The 17005-nt window shown below is 48.8% G+C and overlaps 1 protein-coding gene across 13 annotated transcripts in view; it reads right to left on the reverse strand.

Moving 5' to 3' along the window:
- ATXN7L1 (ataxin 7 like 1) overlaps positions 1-17005 on the reverse strand; it is a 252933-nt gene that overhangs the window by 38563 nt on the left and 197365 nt on the right. For 12 of the 13 annotated variants that reach the window (XR_016394379.1, XR_016394377.1, XR_016394380.1 and 9 more), the window contains 3 exons: positions 10731-11014; positions 7482-7564; positions 6364-6620 (listed from right to left, as the gene is read on the reverse strand). Coding sequence is in view for 9 of the 13 variants with exons in the window: in XM_089917801.1 (XP_089773927.1) it covers positions 6364-6620; positions 7482-7564; positions 10731-11014 (624 nt within the window). In the remaining 4 variants the exon portion in view is untranslated. Of the gene's footprint in view, positions 1-6363; positions 6621-7481; positions 7565-10730; positions 11015-12557; positions 12645-17005 lie in introns of all 13 variants that reach the window. The other variant, XM_089917802.1, reaches the window with a different exon arrangement.

The raw sequence follows: 17005 nt of genomic DNA on the forward strand, positions 1-17005 counted from the left end.
TCACCAGTGATAAGAAATTTCCTAATTATTGAAGTGGTTAGTAAGCAAGATTTTCTGCTACTTGCACCTGAAGTGTCCCAACAAGTGTGAACAAGAGATTTTAACCTATTTTTAGAAGACAGACTGTGGCTGGAGAGTGTTAACTGATGGGAAAGGAGCTGACCTACCACAGAACGTTGAGAAGCAGGGCACCTGGAGCAGCTAGAGCTGCACAAGTCATGGGTGAGGTGAGGACTAAACATAGCGAGAGAGCTGAAAGGCTCAATATTCTGTCGTTGGACCCGCAGGTCATCACTACTACCTCACACGGTCACATGACTTACCATTGCCCCTGCCAGCCCCCTCGCCCTCCAATCAACCCTCAAAAAGAGAAAATGAACCAGAGAGACTCTAGACGTGGGGCCCCCAGGCTCAGCAGAGACCAGGAGGGGGCACAGGGCTAAAAACAGGAGGACTGTGGGCTGCCCCTGGTCAGATCCTTAGTTGGCACTGCCAGAATGCCTATTACCAGGTACATCAGCAGGCAGGGTTCTTCCCTCAGGAAACTGAATGGCCCCTGAGAAAAGGCTTCCACAGCTTGCCTTTGGGAATATTCCAACAAAAGGCTGACTGGTGACATGATGACCTTTCGGTTGATAGTCCCACATAGACCTCCAATGAGCCTGTTAGAGCCTCTCTTTTAAATATGAATGGTTAGAGATAAACAAACATTCCCGGAACATCTCCAACATGAGCTGACCAACCAAACATCAAACACATGAACACATATATGAAACAAACTTGGGGGAAATGAAGAGAAAGGAAGAAAAGAGGAGGGGCTTCCTTGGAGGCCCGGTGGTTAAGACTCTGCCCTTCCACTGCAGGGGGTGTGGGTTTGATCCCTGGTTGGGGAACTAAGATCCCGCATGCCGATAAAAAGAACCAGATCCTAAAATTTAACAAGTAAATCGTAAACTATTTAATATACAGTTTTGAAGAGTAAAGTAAAAAAATCTTTTAGAAAGTGGAACAAGAGATTGAGAGACAACAGGAGAAAGGAGGTAAGAGGATGAAGAGGTCAGAGCAAATGATCCAACATCCAACTAACAGGAGGTTAAGAAAGAGACTAAAGACATAGTGGGGAGAAAACGATTTAGCATGTAACATGGGAAAATATCCCAGAAACAGGTGTTTCCAGGTTGAAAGGATCTACTGAGTACCTAGAGCAATGAATGAAAAAAGACCTACATCAAGGGGGATCCCTGGGAAATTTCAGAGCCCCATGCTTCAGCACTTAAAAATGGAATCAGAATGTTATGAAACTCCTCAATAAAAACCTTCGATGCCAGAAGCCAATGGAAAAATTGTCTTCAATCTTCTGTAGGGAAATAATTCTCAATCCAGTTATATACTCAGAGAGATGAACAATTAAGTGTGAGGGTAGAATAAAAACATTTTCAGGTGTATAAGGATTCTAAAAATTGACCTCCCATGTCCCTTTTCACAGGAAGCTAATGGAGAAGATACTCCATCAAATAAAGGAGCAAACCAAGAGAGAAGGTGGCAAAGGGATCCAGGAAACAGGTGCTCCAACACAGAGAGGGTCAACAGAGTTCCAGGATGGTAGGAACTACTGTTTTTCACTCTAACCCTTTTAGTACTATTTAGTTTTTGAACTATGTGTCTATACTATGTTGATTTAAAAAAAAGAAGTTTCGTTAAGAAAAAAAAATCTTAGAACAGTTGAAACACTCAATAGTAAGTTCCAGCTGCCAGACAAAAGGGGAGGGGAGGAGAATCGTGGAGAGTAAAGCTGAGCATGAAAACTGCGAGCTGCAGAGCAGAATCAGCTCTGAGAACCAAGACAGAAACATGAAGGAAGGACGCTGGGCACATGTGTGCATGTGCACAACGGGAAGGAGCTCTGGATGTCCTCGTTTTTAGACTTGTGTCACTCAGGACATGGGCACCCTCCCGGTGATGATGGAATGGCAGATGCTTTCAAGACCTCCTCCCAGCTCTGATCACTGCCCTCCAGGGTGGAACCTGGAGGGATGGAGTGCGTTGGGACCAGCTTGCGTCTCAAAAAAGCCAAGGCTTGGAGAGGATGATGGGGAATTGGGCAACTGGCCATGAGAAAGTGTGGGAAAAGTCTCGCAAGTGTTAAGCTGCCGTCCAACCTTTCTTCCTCAGCACTACATTACCCCTCACCCCTCCACTTACCAGTCTGGTCTAAAGACAGTGCATGTGATGATGGTCCCTGTCCAGTTACACCCAGAGAAACTTGAAGTCCCCTAACCCCCACCACTTTGAGGAAGCACGAGCAAAACAACTGACCTTAACTGAGTCCTTACTGCATGTAGGCACGTCACATACCTTTTCTCATTGGAGCTACCCACTGCCTTAGGTGCGCGTAACTATGACCTACACTTCTCAGATGAGGACATTGGTTGCCAAGCTAATAAAAAGTGGAAATGAGACTGGGCTCTGCCTGCTTGACTTCAAAGGCCCCCCTGTTGAGAAATGAGTAGGAAAAGCCCAGGGACAAACATAAGTCAAGGAGAGAAATGGCTTCCACTTTGGCGATTACTCTATGTAATGAAGTAGCTTTTACTCCAGACTCACCTCTGCCCTTTTCAGGTATCTAGGACCTTCTGCCTCTTTCCCTGCTGCCCTTGTCAGTCTTAGATTCATTGGCATTTGCCATTTTATACTTTAAGGGGAGATGTGTGAGCATCTGTGAGACAGAGGGGAATGTGCCCAGATCTTGGCAGCACTGACCTCCACAGCTGACCCTTCCTCCCTCTGCTGCCCCCCTTCCTCGAACCCCCGCGCCTTTCCAACAGAGTCCTGATGGCTTTGGTTGGCCTGGTCATTCATAGCCCTTGGGCTCTGTGGGGCAAATAATGTGTTTCCTTAGAGTTGGGGGCAAAGAAGCAGAGCATACTGGTATGTTATCCAAGGGGCCCCAGGTTGAAGGACAGAGGCCAGGAGGACAGGTGAATGGAAATCAGGTAGCACTGAGGCTCCCATTGCTTTCCCATTGACTACCACTGCCCCCTACTACCAGCGACCATGAACTGAGTGCTTATGATGAGCTTGGTATTTTATCTCACTTAATTCTCCTTAGTTCTGTTTGACAGTTGAGCAATTTGAGGCCAGAGAGGCTGAGAGACATGGCCACGTTCATCTAGTTAGCAGACAAGGAGTTGAGCCTTGCACTTCCAATCCTGTTCCAACCCTTGCTAGCTAACTTTCACTTTTCCAATCCTAGACCCAAGTCCCTCTTTTAGGAACCCCTGACAAGGATGGGTTGCAACGCAAAAATATGGCAACTGGAATATTTTCAAGGTTACCAAAATGATATTTAAGATATAAATTCACACGCTGTTAGCATTTCCTACAAGAGAAATTCACGATTGGGAAGGGATAACCATAATTCCATTCATGTGTGACAATTTTTTTTTTGGCCAATTATAGATAATGAGTGTGACTGAAACATCTATTATATTTACATCATTAATATGAGGAAAATAACTGCTTTAAGTCTTATGTGGGTATGTTTACTTCTGATCATGCTTTTTCTTTTTTCTTTTCTTTTCTTTTTTTTTTTTTGCGGCACGCAAAAAAAGGCCACTGTTGTGGCCTCTCCCGTTGCGGAGCACAGGCTCCGGACACACAGGCTCAGCGGCCATGGCTCACGGGCCCAGCCGCTCCACGGCACGTGGGATCTTCCCAGACCGGCATGTGGGATCTTCCCGGACCGGGGCACGAACCCGCGTCCCCTGCATCGGCAGGCGGACTCTCAACCACTGCACCACCAGGGAAGCCCTGATCATGCTTTTTCGATCTCTGACGGCATGGGGTCTCGTGTGAACCTAAAACAACTGAAAAAGGACGTTATTTCCCACTAACTGTGGAACAGAGTTCACCCCTGAGTTTTCTGGTGCCTTGAAAGCGTCCTCAAAAATTATTCTCTTACCAACATTTGTAACGTGCTCCTTGGCCTCCCCTTTTCCTTCAGAGACATTCTTTTGTGCCGATTAACCTCACCCTCTCCCTTTCTTCTATTTCCCTAAAAGAACATAAACACCTGGCATTTCTCTATTGACAAACATTCCCCTGAAAATTAAACCAAAAAAGGAACAGAAAGAAGCAGCTCTTAAGGCTCCACTGTTGCCTGTTTCATTTTTTAACGGCTGCCCCCAGCTTCTCTGTTAAGCCAGGTACCACTGCTTGGGTGCTAAGTGCCTGCATCAGTCAAAATCGATGGAGAAATGTATAATAAAAGAGTTTTCAAACTGGGGTTCCCTGGAGTCCTTGGGGAAGCTGAGGTGATCCCTTGGATGGGCTGGGGGACAGTGGGTCCTGGGTACACGTGCGATGAGAGCAGGGTTGAGCGGGCTTCAGGTGGAGGCAGGTCTGCTTTTATATCGGGTACCATGTAAGGTTCTGTGGGAACAAAAAAGTTCCATCGCCACCAAGAAGTTTGAAAGCTACTGTATATAGAATTGAAGCCCCTTCCAGAAGTTTGGAGCAGAACTGTGTCCCCAAGGGTAGTATCCTTCACCAACGTCTGGCATTACAGTGAGAAATTATAAAACGATCTTGGAAAATGAGGGGTGGCAAGGACAGTGGCAAGTAAACGGATGACGACAACGACCCGACGATGGTTATGATGATGGAGATGTGTGGGTGGTGACTCCATCTGACTCCGTCTGACTCCATCCCCCCAGATGCCTGAGGCTGAGCTTGGTGATTCCAAGAGAGGGGCTCCAGCTGCCAAACTGGTCAGGCTTGCACCAAAGTGTAAGGCATGAGAGATCCTGGTAGGTTAGTAACAACTGTCATCAAATATTTGCTTTGCTTTAAAATAAATTCCTTCCCCTTCTTTTGTAACTATATTCTCTTAATGCCTACTTGCTGACTGGACAATTACTCTTTGAGACTCACAGTGTATGCATTAAAAGTCATCAGAGGGGACTTCCCTGGTGGCGCAGTTGTTAAGAATCCGCCTGCCAATGCAGGAGACACGGGTTCGAGCCCTGGTCCAGGAAGATCCTACATGCTGCAGAGCAACTAAGCCCGTGCACCACAACTACTGAGCCTGTGCTCTAGAGCCCACGAGCCACAACTACTGAGCCTGCGTGCCACAACTACTGAAGCCCGTGCGCCTAGAGCCCGTGCTCCGCAACAAGAGAAGCCACCGCAATGAGACGCCCGTGCACCGCAACAAAGAGTAGCTCCCGCTCGTTGCAACTAGAGAAAGCCCGTGTGCAGCAAAGAAGGCCCAACGCAGCCAAAAGAACCAAAAATCAGAGGATACTAATATCTGCACTTATATTGTGTTATTAATGTTTTCTTTTTATGATGCTATGGATATTTGAGTCTCATCTCCTAAACTCCAAATTCTTGAAAAGCAGGATCTAGTTTCATTCATCTCTGTGCCCCTGCCTGAGAGTACCTAACACAGCACCTTGCTTATGGAGCAAGCACTCAATAAATATTTTTGAACGAGGGTTACCTGTCCTATCACCCGGAAATCGGTCTGTGGCTCATTATGGCACTCCACTGCCTGTCAAAACACACATACGTGGATTTTCAACCCACGTGGAATTTTTTTCTCCCTCCCTCTTTTTTTTGACCACGCTGCGTGGCATGTGGGATCTTAGCTCCCCGAGCAGGGATCGAACCCGTGCCCCCTGCAGTGGAAGCTTGGAATCCTAACCACTGGACTGCCAGGGAATTCCCCCAGGTGGGTTTTGTTTTCTCTTCTTTCCTTTCTGTCCAGGACGGCCAAATAAAACCCCAAAGAGGTGGCTCAGCTTTCTTGGTATGGAGGGAAATGTAAGGGCAGACAGCCCTGTCACGGCAATTTTCCCTTTACCCTGACCATTGGAGAGTTGTGGAAAAAATTCACAAAATATCATGGCAAGTGGGCTCCTAGGCTGTGCTGACTACCCATCCCCCCAGGCTTCCCCCACTCTCTGCTCCAGGAATCTTCAACTAATCTAAAAACTTTCAGGTGACCAGAAAGTTGCCTGGTGGTTGAGTGTCATCCTTTCAGCTATTTATTTCTAGCTGACTCTTACGCCGTGAAAACACATCCTGTCGGATATAGGTCTGCTATGGAGGATGACAATCACGGCAACGATGACCACGGTGAGGATGACAACGGTGACAGCAGTAACATCCACTGAACGCTACGTGGCAGGCACTGGGCTGAGCCCCTCACGCCCATTCTCTCCTTTCAACTTCACAACCACCTCCCCAGGTAGGACGATAACGACTCCCATTTCACACGTGATCCAACCACATACGACCCAGCCAGGCAGGGTCACTTGACCAAGGACTCAAGGCTTCTATCGCCCAGGTGGGACTTACCTAGGAAGCACAGAGTTAGGTGGCCTGGATTTTGCAGGGGACGCGACTTTAGGTTCTGGGCCCAAGCTCCCTGAAGATCCCGGCAGCGAGTCCTGCACTGGCCCGGATGGGTTTGGAAGTACTTCCCTTGCCGAAGTCAGGAGATGCTCTTTATCTTTAACTTCTTTTTCCCGGGACTTGGCTTTGTGTTCCGCCAGAAGGAGGTCAAATTGCTTTTTCCGGCCTGGGACTGCCCTCCGATGGCTTAGTGAGTGAGTCTAAGGAGAAGAGAGACGGAAAGCACAGCCTCTTTGATCAGCACATAAACCTGCTTCCCCAGGCCCTCCATTTCAGAAACAGCAATTCATGGGAATTTAGAGGTGCTTGAAAAGTCAACTTCAAGGCAACAGCTCCTGTTCTGTGGCTGGGAAGAGGCAGAGACCACACAAAACGCAACCGTGCCCTACGCTCCTGGCGTTAAGAAGCCAAAGCTTCCTCCAAAAAATGGCATAAGATGACGAGCTTCAGCGCAGAGCCCATGAGAACCTCTCTGATGAAAGGCAACGGTGAGGGCGTGCTGGAGTTAATCCAGGTGCAGGTGGGAGGCTTGCTTTGGCCCAGACACACAGAGCCACCAAGCAGAGAGGGCCACAGCCTCCATCCCAAGAGGCACTGGCAGTTCAGTATGAAATACGGGGCTGGGGGCCACCCACTGGCAGCCGCCTTGGGTCAGCTGTCCCCTGGCCACCCCGCTGTGGCTGGATCAGGGGCACGGCGGCTCGTCCTCCCCTCCGGGGCTGCCTTTCAGGGCGCTGCCACCGCCGCCGCGCTGCTCCTGCATACATTAAAACGTAGCAGGGTTTAGAACCGCCTGTGAGTGCCTATAAATACAATTTACTGTCTGGCCTCACAAGTAACAGGGGAAGCCTATTTTTTTTTTTTTTTCCCTTCTTAAAAAGCCAGCCAGCTTGAGGCAGGCGCTCTGCTACCATGGAAGAGAAGAAAGCATTTCCCTTACAAAGAACAGCTGGGGGTCATGTCGAGGCTCCACACCCTGCCGTGTGCAGAGAGTGGCATGCAAACATTTCGACAAAGGCCCCAGCGAGAGCAGGAAGTATTTTTTATGGAAAGAGAAATACCTTGCAGGTGAGGGATCTTGTGCAAGGTTTCTTTGTCTCGGGATCCAATACTCCACAGTGTTTATTTGGGTCAAATTCTCTCTCTGGTTTAAGAAACAAACAAAAAATATAAGAAAAAAGGAGACTAAATAGGATTTGGCATTAAGACCACATTTTTTAAAAAATGCACATTTGCACCAACAAGTGAGACATTGTCAGGCAATCTGTTTTTTTTGGTTTTTTTTTTTTTCCAACCGGCTGCTAAAATGCTTCCAGAACCGCTGGGGGAAGATGGCGCTCCCCTCTGAACCCAAGAATTCCCAAGTCCAGCGGGAGGCGGTAGGGATCGGAATGCACAAGGGAATGGGGGGTGGGGGGTGGGCAGCGGAGGGAAAGGAGCCAGTTGCTCTCACACTTTCACTCCAAACAATTCCCCCGGTACCTTTGGGCAGAGGTGGCTGCAGACCAGGGAGAACCACCTGAGGCCCAAGGGCCACTTTTTCCCCCGGGGTAGCTCCAAGAATACATCACCAACCCCTTCCTGCCCTGCCTCCCTAATAGTTTTAGCCATTTAAGTGGGAGATTATTCCTTGACATGTCAGTGTGACCTGCCTCTCTCAATGCTTTGCAAAGTCCTCAGCACGAGGCTTTCCACGCAGCCTTGCTGGCCAGAAAAATCATTTCCCGGATTCAGGAACATATAGGCAGGGGCAGGGGCAGGTGTGGGCTTTACACTGGGGCTGAACCTGAAGGTGCAGAGAGGGCAGGGCCTGTTAGTGTCACAGTCGCTCTGCCCCTGGACTGAGACCTGATGCTCCAGATGGGAACAAGCCGGGTCCCTCGGGGACCTGCTGAGGGAGGCGGGCTTTCCCCAGATCCTGCCTTCCCACTGGACTCCTGATGGCTCATGTTGGGGTTACTTCTAAGGAATCTGCTCTTTTTATGCCCATTTTGGATCCTTCACCCCTTCTGGATTACAGAAATGCTCTCCTCCCCTGGAAAACGAGGGGATGTGCGGCAATCTCTTAAGAACCCTTCAGGCTTTAAAGTTCCACCTCTTGATGACCTGTGCCATTTCTGGAAGGCACCCAACAAACACCTGAGTCCTGCAGGGCAGGAATGACATAGCTCTTCTGAGCATCCAGGGAGACAGGCAGCAGCATTGGCGGGTGGGTGGATGGGCGCGCGGGGGGAGTGTATATATACTTGGTGGAATGTCTCCTTAAGGGCCTCCAATGGCTGCAAGCTAAAAAGAGGTTACCTTGCCTGAAAAACTGCCTGAACTTAGTGGAGTAAGCTCTGACCATAATAAATGAATGCATTCTATTTTTAAAAGAAGGTTTGGGAGCTGTGGGGAGGTTGCGACAGTGGTGATGATGATGTTTGCAATAAAACCATTCTCATGTCCAAGACAGATTTCCTGGTTGACTATCAAAATGCATCCTGCCTCTTTCTTTTGCTTTTGTCTTCTTTTTTTAAGCTTCATTTTTAAGGAAAGAAAACTGCTAGGCCTGGAGATGTTCACTTCCTACGAGCCCTCTCTGCCCACCGAGGAGGGTCCGGGTGCCAGGCTGAAGGCCGCCTGGTGTGAGTTCTTTCCCTTGGGCCTGGCGGAGTCAGACCCGTGCCCAGATCCACACCGGCACTCGTGCTGGCCTGGAACTGAGCAGGTTGTTTGGCTGGGGGTAGGAGCTGGCTGCCAAATGTGAAAGTGAGAGAGAAATAGCAAAAGACCCAATGAGACAAAACCACCAACAAAATGCAAAATCCCCAAACACACAAAAACTGCCCGACCAACTTCAGATCAAGGTGCCGGCTGGAAGCCATGGTCATACTTCTGCCAGGAGGAGGAAGCCGGCCTCACTGCGCCCAGACAGGCCTATTGGATTGCCCCCTCTGCAGAGTGAAGATGAACTTTCCCTGCAGGGAGACAGCCAGGAGCGGGGGGCTCCGTCCACACAGTGAGGCCCCCGCCCTCAAGAGAGCACCAGGCTCTGCCTTTCTTTCTGGACAGCGGGTGGAAAGGACATGGAGAGATTTTCAGGGTAAAATAACTGTGTCATTAGAATGCTTTGGGCCTGAGGTACTTTTAAGAAGTAAACTTTTTAAAAGTGACAGAGGTAAGATAGAGAAACTGAAACACATATAAACACAAAGTACAAAATGAAAATGACCCACAATTCTTGGGGTGCTTAGGAATTATGCTCATACCAGAGGACACAGCTTCACTCTCACAGGGCAGCTTACCCTGTACGGTGGACCCATGAACAACGTGGGTTTGAACTGTGCAGGTCCACTTACACGCGGATCTTTTGCAATAGTACATACTGCAGTTCTACATGATTGCAGGTTGGCTGAATCCGCAAATACAGAGGAACTGCAGATACGGAGGGCCAACTAGAAATTATACAGGGATTTTTGACTGCGTGGAGAGTCGGCACCCCTAATCCCTGCGCTGTTCAAGGGTCAACTGTATTTTGTTTTTTCTGGTTGACATTTGATAAATGCCCAGAGTGTGTGAAGAAGTTATAAAGTTTATAGCTTTTCTTGGTCTTTTAGAGAAAGTAAAACTGCCGGATTTCCTTCTACAACAATCCCAAAGCAACTATCACCCACTTGAGGGCCCCTAAGCGCAACCATTGTCTTAAGGACTGGCCGTGTGCACCTTTCTGGGTACCCTGAGGTACTCGGGCAACCAAGTAGATCGGAGAGAGACCCTTCAACACCCCATCTGCTGTGCCAGTCCAAGCGTTTCCAGATGGAAATTCCAATCTGCTTATGTGGGAAAGGCAGTTGCAGCCCCAGACCACAGAATCAACCTGGAAACCAACGAGACCAAAGGATGGAGATGGGCAGACAGCACCGAGGTGACTGTCCCAAGCCTGCCCTGAGCTACTGGGAGATATCACGGTGGATTGCCCGACTCTGCTTTCCGGAACCCAGGGGCAGTTCGGCCTGTCAGTGTGAGGACAAGACCCTCCGAATCCACAGACTGCTGAGGGGTTGCAGAGCCTTCTGCCTTGGGGTCACTAAGGTAACTGCTGCTCAGGGCTGGGCTGAGCGAGGTACCGCATCTGGCCCGGGATTAAGAGAACCAGTTCTCCCCTGTATTTTTAGGGGCGGGGGAGGTTCCCGTTGGCAGGTAAACTCCGTGTCTCCCTTAAAACGAAACAGACCTGCTCTATGATAAGAAAGCATCACTCCCTCGTTCTGGACGCAACTCAACTGCAATCTGATCACAAGCCAGACTCGAAGGACACAGACACGTACCTGAAAGTCTCCTGTAAGGCTTGTTGTTGTTTTTGGTGCCATTTTGGTGTTTCTTGTCTATGGTGGCAGACAAAATTCCTTTGCCATTTAAGATCTTCTCTGGGGAAGGTGGCACTGACTTGGACATCAAGACCGGCTTAATGACAGGTGGGGTGGAGACGGCAGAGGATGAGGTGGAGCAGAAAGTGACCGCAGTAGTGGCTGCAGAGTTCATTTTGACATTGGCACCATCTGCCTTCACTAGGTTAGGAATTTTCTCTAAACTGACTACGGGAACCGGAACACTGAAAAATAAATGAACAAACACACACAATTGCCTTCTTTGATTCATCTGGTCTGCTGAGAAGACATGCCTGCTTATCATTATCAGGACACTTCCGTATCACTTATTTATACTCCTCCTATACGAGAGCAGCAGGACTCCAGTTCTGATGGGAGGGAGATGCACGCCTTGGAAAGGACCAAGAGCGGGTGTGAGGCTGGCACAGCGCCAGGGATGGCATCAGAACTGATTACCTCCTGGACCGGTTGTCCCCGTAGATCCTGCAGCTCCCCCTTTCCCAGTCCCTTTAGTCGGCAGTCTCTGAGACAGCACCTTGGGCAGAACAAGGCGCCTGCCGTGAAGCTCAGGAAACGATGCTCTCTGTCCACGAAGGCCGTTGTGCCACGGAGCCGCGTGCTGAATCACGCCCCCTCCCCCCCGCTGCTCGGCTGGTCTCCCACCCAGGCGATCGGGCCTGACATCTGTTTAGCTCGGAGCTCACACAACACGGAGGCATGGCTGCGGGCCAGCGTGCCACGCTATACACTGTCAGAGGACTTCTGGATCACTCATATCCCGGGGATGTGCTCAAATTGAGTGAGCCGCCATGGAACATTATCTAATATTCCATTTTAGGCAGCTAGCTATGTAAATAGGCAATTCTCAAGGCTGGCAGGTGAGAGGATGAATTTTAAGAAGACAGAGCACAAAGGTGTATGTGTTTGCTCTTCAGAGTCTGTCACCTTAGCCCCACTTCCCTGCCATTTCTCCTGTAACGGATATGCATTTGATTTCTGTGCATTTCATGCTGGATGACCCTGTGTCTGGGGGGCGGTGGAGAACTCTGTCTTGGGGTCTGAAAAGATGAGATGAGATGAAAAAGCTTTGTTTTGGTTCCTGAACTAGATTCCCTTTCCTCCTTGCAGGGGGGCAGGATGGGAACAACTTCAGCCCCCCAAGTCATTTCTGAGCTGAGAGTGAAGCCCACTTAGCTATCTGCATGCCAAATGGGCTAGAAGAGGGCTCAGACATGCCTGCAGACAATGGAGGACATGAAAGACAGGCTGGTTTTGCAGGTGAGGAGTCTTATCTGCCCACATGGCTGGCTGGCTCTCCCTTCCCTAAGATTCATTCACAGATCATTTCTTTGATCAATTTGTTCATGAAATTATTTCAGCAATCCCTCAGCCCCTGCCCCTTTGCTGACTGTGGAACAGGATCCCGCATGTTATTTATAGGCCTTTGCCAGTGAGAAGGGCACTCAGTAGTGGAGCACAATGCTCCCAGACATGAGACTTCACCCCAGGACCATGTGCTTTCTTGGCCCGGGGAAGCGTGGGGTGGGACTTCAAGTCCCACGTGAGGGGAAACTGGAACAGTGGTTTTTAGTTAGACACCAAGTCACTGACAGTTCAGCCTTTGATGAGTGTTTCAATCACCGAGATATAGCTGCACTGCTGCTACTTTCTAGTTAATGGCAATTCTCAAAGCACTCCCCTATCACTAAAGAAGAGCACAAGAAGCCCTTGAAAAGTCAGAACACTGAGAAGCTGCAAAGATATTACCTGGTGAAATTAGTGCTGCGCTCCCGATTTCTTCCAAATGGTAAAAAATGCAAAGCCATGGGATATGGAATACGTCCAGGCTCATTCCTTCACTCAATTTTAAAAGACACAAATTATAGAAACCAGAGTCGCTAAGAGATATTTGTACACTTTGCTCATAGCATTATTTACAGTGGCCAAAAGGTGGAAGCAACCTAAATGTCCACTGATGGATAAATGGATAAACAAAATGTGGTATATATATACAATGGAATATTATTCAGCCTTAAAAAGGAAGGAAGTTCTGACACAGGGATAAACACTGAGGACATTATGTTAAGTGAAATAGGCAAGTCAGAAAAAGGTGACTACTGTATGATTCCACTTGTATGAGGCACCTAGAGTGGTCAAGTTCACAGAGACAGAAAGGAGAATGGTGGTTGCAGGGGAGTATCCAGTTTAGCGGTACTGTTTAGCGGGTATCGAGTTGCAGTTATGCAAGCTGAAGAGTCCTGAAGATCGGCTGTACAACAATGTGAATGTACTTAATACTCCTAAACTGTGCTTTAAACATGGTTAACATGGGAAATTTTGTTACGTGTATTTTACTATAGTTAAAAAAAAAATTTTAATGTACAAACGGAAAAAAAAAATCCCACAAATTACAAACTCATGTAACTTAGATTATACTTCAATATCCTGACTTTAAAAATACATAAGCGCCTGCTTAAAAAGCTCTTGTTGATTTATCTGTCACTCTTGTTTTGACCTGCAGACTTTTATTTCTTTAGAAAAAAGTTAAACTTCAAGTGCTGATGTGAACACGTGGACTAGTAGCCAGGTGAGAAGATTCTCCAGCACGTGTGTGGCCTCCCCGCATATAGTTCCTTGTGAAGCCAAGTGAGTTCAGGAAAGGAAATTAGGACCTTCACGCTCCAGATCCAGCTCTTGTCCCATGAGCCGGTCTGAGTTGTGTGCTGAGTACTCATGAGCTTAGCAGACAGAGATATGACGTTGGGATAGAATGATCCAGAGCAATTAGACCAACTGAAATAAATTTTAAAACCGAGTCAAGGGGTCCTCGGATGCTCACAGTACAGCCAGCGTTTCTCCCCTGAAGTCACGGTCCAACTCCAGCAAGTCCCTTAAGGCAGCTACGAGAGCACAGGTGCAGCAGGTCCAGCCGCTGGAACAGTGCCACGTGACTCACCTCTCTGATGGTGATGCTTCTTCCTGACTGCGTGTTAGTGACTGAGCTTGAGCCAAGCCAGCGAATATGTGTGACTGACTGATCTCCTAATTTGGGATTTTCTCCACTACTTGAGCGTGGTCCACTCACAGCCTCTACTGCCAACGCTTCCGTAACTCCAGCTGGACTTCAATCCCAGTGCCCAGAGACAGGATGTGGGACTGAAGTGCATCAGAAACAAGAAGGGAAGGCTGATGTGTGGTCCTCTTGGATCGGAATGGGGGGTGTTAAGGAAAGAATGTTTCAAAGGGCTCCAAAGACCAGGTGAGGGGCGGAGCCACGGAGTAAAAAAACACCCCTGAAGCCAGGTAAGCAGCCACTTGGCAGTGGGAGGAGAAGCAAGGTTGAGTTGCTGGGGTGGGAATTCTAAGGGTGTCCACTAGCTAAGGGAGAAGGGCTACAGACAGACAGGAGGACAGACTGCGGACCATCTCTGATGCTTTTTTCTTTTTCTTTTTTTGTTTGCGGTACGCGGGCCTCTCCCGCTGCGGAGCATAGGCTCCGGACGCGCAGGCTCAGCGGCCATGGCTCACGGGCCCAGCCGCTCCGCAGCATGTGGGATCTTCCCGGACCGGGGCACGAACCCGTGTCCCCTGCATTGGCAGGCGGACTCTCAACCACTGCGCCACCAGGGAAGCCCTGATCCTTTTTTCTTTAGCATCCTTTCTTTCCCCCAAAGGCTTTGGGCTTTCCCTGTAAGGCAACCTGCTTGTGGCCTGAACTGAGAAGGTACTTCTGCTGGGTGTTAAGAGAAGGCAGGGAAGCAGGAAGCTCAGTGATAGTAGCAAGGGTCAAACACATCCTCGGGGGAAATGAGAGAGAGAGAGACAGAGAGAGACAGAGACACAGAGAGAGAAAGACAGACACAGAAAGACCTTCCTAGTTAACTTTACCACCCTCATTCCCCAGCATAAATGTCAGCCACTGGTCCAGCTGAGAGAATTTAGTCTCCTTTCTTCACTACTATTGGCAACAGCCCCCAGATCCCAAACAGATGAACAAGGAGCAAATGATCGCAAGAAGGTACCACAGGATTTGGAAAGCCAATCCCAGAGGTTTGATTTTTTTCAGCCCTGGCTAACATAAGACACTACTGAGAGCCCCAGGTCCTGTTTCACTTACATACAGACCCCCGCATGTGAGAGGGAGGGCAGCTGCCCTAACACCATCATCTCAGGACTGCCTTCTCCTTTCTCCCATTGTCCCTTTTCCCACTCCCCTCCCTCCTCTGCCATCACCTCTCCCAGCCAATAAGTAGAGTGTTCTAGCCTGGGCAGCAGACCCTGAATAAGAGGCTCACTTTTTTTCCATTTGGAAAGAAGCCAAAAGATTCTGACCCCTGCTGTCACAGTTTGGGCATCTCCCAATTTGTGTCAAATCACAGGAGCCCCAGCACCTCCATGTGCTGCTAGGAGCTGGGAGGGGTGGAGAAGGGGCAACACCCAGATTACTAACTAAGCAATTTATTAGCCTCTTTGCTTAGTTCCCCCTAAGTTTAACAAAAGCCCCTCGAGTTCCTGTCCTTTCAATCTTAAGGGATGCACTTACACACTCACCGAGGTCTCACAATTAGTTGCATTTATCAACTCACTATTGTCCTTTCTTTGAGAAACAAGATTTGAAAGGGAAAGACGTGTCCCCACTCTTCCTGCTGCTTTCATAATGCCTGTTTTGTTTGCTTGGGAGGAACTCTCTCAGGGAGCCCAGGGCTGCAGCTTGTCCCCCTGCTGTGTCTAATATACTGGGAGCACTTATCTCCTTGTTGTCTTTGCGCCTCTGTCCCAGGTCCCCAGAAGGGATCCCACAGCCGAGAACAGTCCCCCCTCATCTTCCTTGCTGGATCTACCTTGCTTCTTTATGCTGCTTCGGCTGCCGGCGTCTTCTTCCTGGGTGCTTGGCCTGTCTGAATTTACCTTTCTGGACCAAGGAGAGTCCTCTGGCTTTAAGAAAAATGATTCTCCTGGCACCAGGTAGATTCCCCTCCCCCGCCCAGTGATGTCTGCAAAAAAACAGAGGTGGAGAATCTTATGGTGCCGTTTCAAGGGCCACCAACGTGTTGCGGGACAAGCTGCTCTCCCTCCAGCTATGCTTTCCTGGCGATCATGATTTATCCTTCCATCATCAACAGATAAGCCTTAAAAGAATGGTCCAGAAAATCTTTAGGCCTGCAGAAATCATCACCAGCCCTGTTCCACTTAGCAGCACAGGGGAAAGATGGAGTTCACAGGCAGGAGCCTGAAGACATATGGTATTTGTGCTGTGGGTTACATGTCTGATGAGAGCTCTCAGCCGTCTGATTTCTTCCCACCAATTCCTTCCACTAAGGCCCATGAGCCTGTGTTTCTGGTCTGGCAGAATTTTGAGGATCTCTAACTCACTGGCTGACCCTTGAAAGGGTCATCTCACCCAGCCTCTTGCCTTCCAAGAAGGGATAGTAGGTAAGTCATCCCAAAGCAAAAGGAATTGACCTTATTTTAAAAGGCCCTCAGAGAAGGAATTCTACTTGGCTCTCTTGGATGCATTTTGGGGGCTGCTATCAGGCCATTAAGTCAAATTTAGATTCTTTAAATTGAAGGAATGCTTGGGACATGCTTGAAGTCTGGGAGTCAGGCAATCCCTAAGAATCAGCCTAAATAACAGAGCTGCAAAGTCCTATTTTGGTACAATAGACACAGGAAGTGCTATATAAATCCTGACGAATGAATGCATAGTATTTTTTTCAATCTGGAAAACGTTTGGGAAAACTTTCAGAAAGCCAATTTGTCAACACCTGAAGCAAACAGTAAACACGGTAATCAACCACCGAGCACGGGAAATAAGGAAATCTGCCAGATTAACATTATTCTGCGGCCGAGTGTCAGGCCTGGTGGGCAGAGAGGAAGCACCATGCATAATCTCTCCTGGCCTTTGCACAGTTTTGGATGCCCTCCCACATAACACACCCTCAGCAAGCTGGCAAAATGTGGTTAGACCACACAGCTACTGGGGGTGAGTGGCCCTGGCAGCTGAGGCAAAAAACGATTGGTTAGCAGCGTCTCGTGCCAGCCCAGAGTCGTACCCACAGGAGCTCGCAGGGGCCCATCGCTGGCCAAGAAGATTAAAGTGTGTCAAGAAGACTCATCAGTGACTTGGGTGATAGGTCAAGATCTCATCCATCAATTGCGGGAAGAGGCGGTTAGTTGCTGGGAAGAATGATGTGCGACTTTCCCTTAGGAGGCAG

This window comes from Delphinapterus leucas, chromosome 9 (genome assembly GCF_059928025.1).
Source record: "Delphinapterus leucas isolate spDelLeu-1000000601 "Yukka" chromosome 9, BTC_Dleu_Yukka2, whole genome shotgun sequence".
Classification (NCBI taxonomy): domain Eukaryota; kingdom Metazoa; phylum Chordata; class Mammalia; order Artiodactyla; family Monodontidae; genus Delphinapterus; species Delphinapterus leucas.